The sequence below is a fragment of the Propithecus coquereli genome, unplaced genomic scaffold, assembly GCF_000956105.1.
Source record: "Propithecus coquereli isolate 6110/MARCELLA unplaced genomic scaffold, Pcoq_1.0 Scaffold45, whole genome shotgun sequence".
Lineage (NCBI taxonomy): Eukaryota > Metazoa > Chordata > Mammalia > Primates > Indriidae > Propithecus > Propithecus coquereli.
In genome coordinates, this window is record NW_012150285.1 from 10,168,859 (window position 1) to 10,171,118 (window position 2,260).

The following is a 2,260-nucleotide window of genomic DNA, read 5'->3' on the forward strand; positions in this document are numbered from 1 at the left end:
TCATCATTGCTCTTATTTGTTTCCTATTGCTGCATAATAAATTACCAAAAATGTAGGGGCTTAAATGTCTAGATATTATTTCCCAGTTTCTGTTAAATAGCAGTCTTAGCACAGGGTAACTGGGTTCTCTGCTTGGGGCTTCACTAGGCTGAAATCAAGATTTTGGCTAGGCTGCGTTCTTATCTGGAGCACAGGATCCTCTTCTGAGGGTACTGAGGCTACTGGAAGAATTTACTTCCTTGCATTTATAAAACTGAGGTCCCTGTTTTCTCATGAGCTGTCAGAGGAGTTTACTGTCAGCTCTTAGAGTCCGCCCTCAGGCCCTAACCACATGACCCTATTTCTTACTTCTTCAAAGCCAGCAGATTTATTCATTCATTCTTATTCTTTATTTCTCTCTCTCTCTCTCTCTCTTTCTCTCTCTCTCTCTCCAGTGTGCTATGATGGAGTCTTAGGTATTATTAATACGATGTAATCACAAAAGTGACTATATCATTACATTTGCTACATAACATAGCCTAAGCAAGCAAATGACTATCCCATTCTATTCATAGGTCCCACCCACACTTAAGGGGAGGGGATTATAGAGTATACATAGAAGCAGAATCTGGGAGGTCATCTTAGAATTCTGTTTACAACAACTTTGTTATTCAGAACAAAGCCTGAACTCTGAAATATATAACCAAAGAGAAAGAATAATGTTCCTCACCTCTGGAACCTAGAAGTTAAATCTATAAAAATCTACCAAAATTCCCAGAGGAAGACAGTCAGATCTCAATCTCAATGTACTCTTTGAACTATGCCTGGTAGAAATGCAGATTCCTATAGAGACAAATAATAGGTCTGAAAAAGATTTATGGATAACTATCTAGAAGAAACCTATACTCCAGTTTTAGCAACCCCAAACCCTAACTTCCCATGAAGCTACCCCCTTTCACCACTATACTCTTTCTTCTTAGTTATTATATCCAGTAACTAGCTACAAAGGTGCTGTGGCAACACTGCATTCTCTATAGATAGAATAAAACTCAATACTCAAATTGTAACACTGACATTTTCTGTGGTAGGAATAGAATAACCAGATTACCAAATTTTGATTCTGGAGTACAAACCCTGTATAATCCACTTCCCTTTGAATGTGCGTAGACCTATAACTATGATGGGATATTCTCTTTGCTTAGGTTCACTATATGGCAAAGTGATGGGACAGTCATTTTGTTATATAAGACTGTGTCTCAGCAGGCTGGGGAGATTCTCCTGGTAGCTTGAAGAAGTAAGCAGCCATGTTGTAAGAGGGCCATATGGCTGAGCCTTAAGGCAACTTTTAGGAGCCAAGAGTGACCCCAGGCTGATACCTAACCCGAAAATGGGGACCTCAGGCCTATAACTGCAAGAAACTGAATTCATTCAACAATCTGAAGAAGAGGACCCTGAGCCTCAGAGATCATATCCCAGGTGACACCTTGATTTTAGCCAGGTAAGCCCTTGAGCAGAAGACCCAGCTAACCCATGATTAGAAACCTGATCAATGGACATTGTATAATAATCAATTTGTACTGCTTTAAGCTGCTCACTTTCATGAGAGTAAGTTTTTATGAAGCATAAAAAACATGTACACAAATTAATAAATAAGTAAACGAACTAAACATACTGGCAAAATTAGTTTTAGGGAATTTCTGTAGCAATACCTCTCAATAACTGAATCCTCACTTGTCTTACTCCGTAGCTACAATATTCTAAAGCTTTTAAAATGTATTAAAAACTAAAATATACCTAAAATTGAGCACATATTTTTGTGGTACTCCAGAGCATTGTAGATAACAAACCAAAACTAAAACTCCTTAAGTGATAAAAGAATGCTAGACCAGTGGGGATTTAACAATATAACTCCAACAAGGATTGAAGAAAATCTTAGTAAGTAATAATGATATATATTACTTGTATACATATATGTGCACAGAAACAAAGGGAACTTACTCTGAAAGCTGTTCACTGAGAAGACTCGAGGATGATAGAATCCTGCTTTGCAAACACACTGATAGGCTCCCAGTACGAATCCTAGGCCTTTGATCGGCATGCACTAGGAAAAAGAAAAGACACCAACATGGTTCATCATAGCTTATTTCACAGTGTGAAGACAGATATCATTGCAAATGGTAACAGAACTAACACACTTTCCAGAAATAAAATATCTCTTTTTTGAACCTTTATTTTAGGTTTGTTTGCCAACAGACTTTTTTTTAGAAGTAGCAAATTAAGT

At 37.5% G+C, this 2,260-nt stretch overlaps 1 protein-coding gene across 1 annotated transcript in view; it reads right to left on the bottom strand.

The window, feature by feature from the left end:
* GPR158 (G protein-coupled receptor 158) overlaps positions 1 to 2,087 on the bottom strand; it is a 193,124-nt gene extending 191,037 nt beyond the window's left edge. Inside the window, exon 1 of the mRNA XM_012654864.1 lies at positions 1,978 to 2,087. Coding sequence (XP_012510318.1) covers positions 1,978 to 2,077 — 100 coding nt within the window. The 5' untranslated portion in view covers positions 2,078 to 2,087. The remainder of the gene's footprint in view (positions 1 to 1,977) is intronic.
* Positions 2,088 to 2,260: the final 173 nt, after the last annotated feature.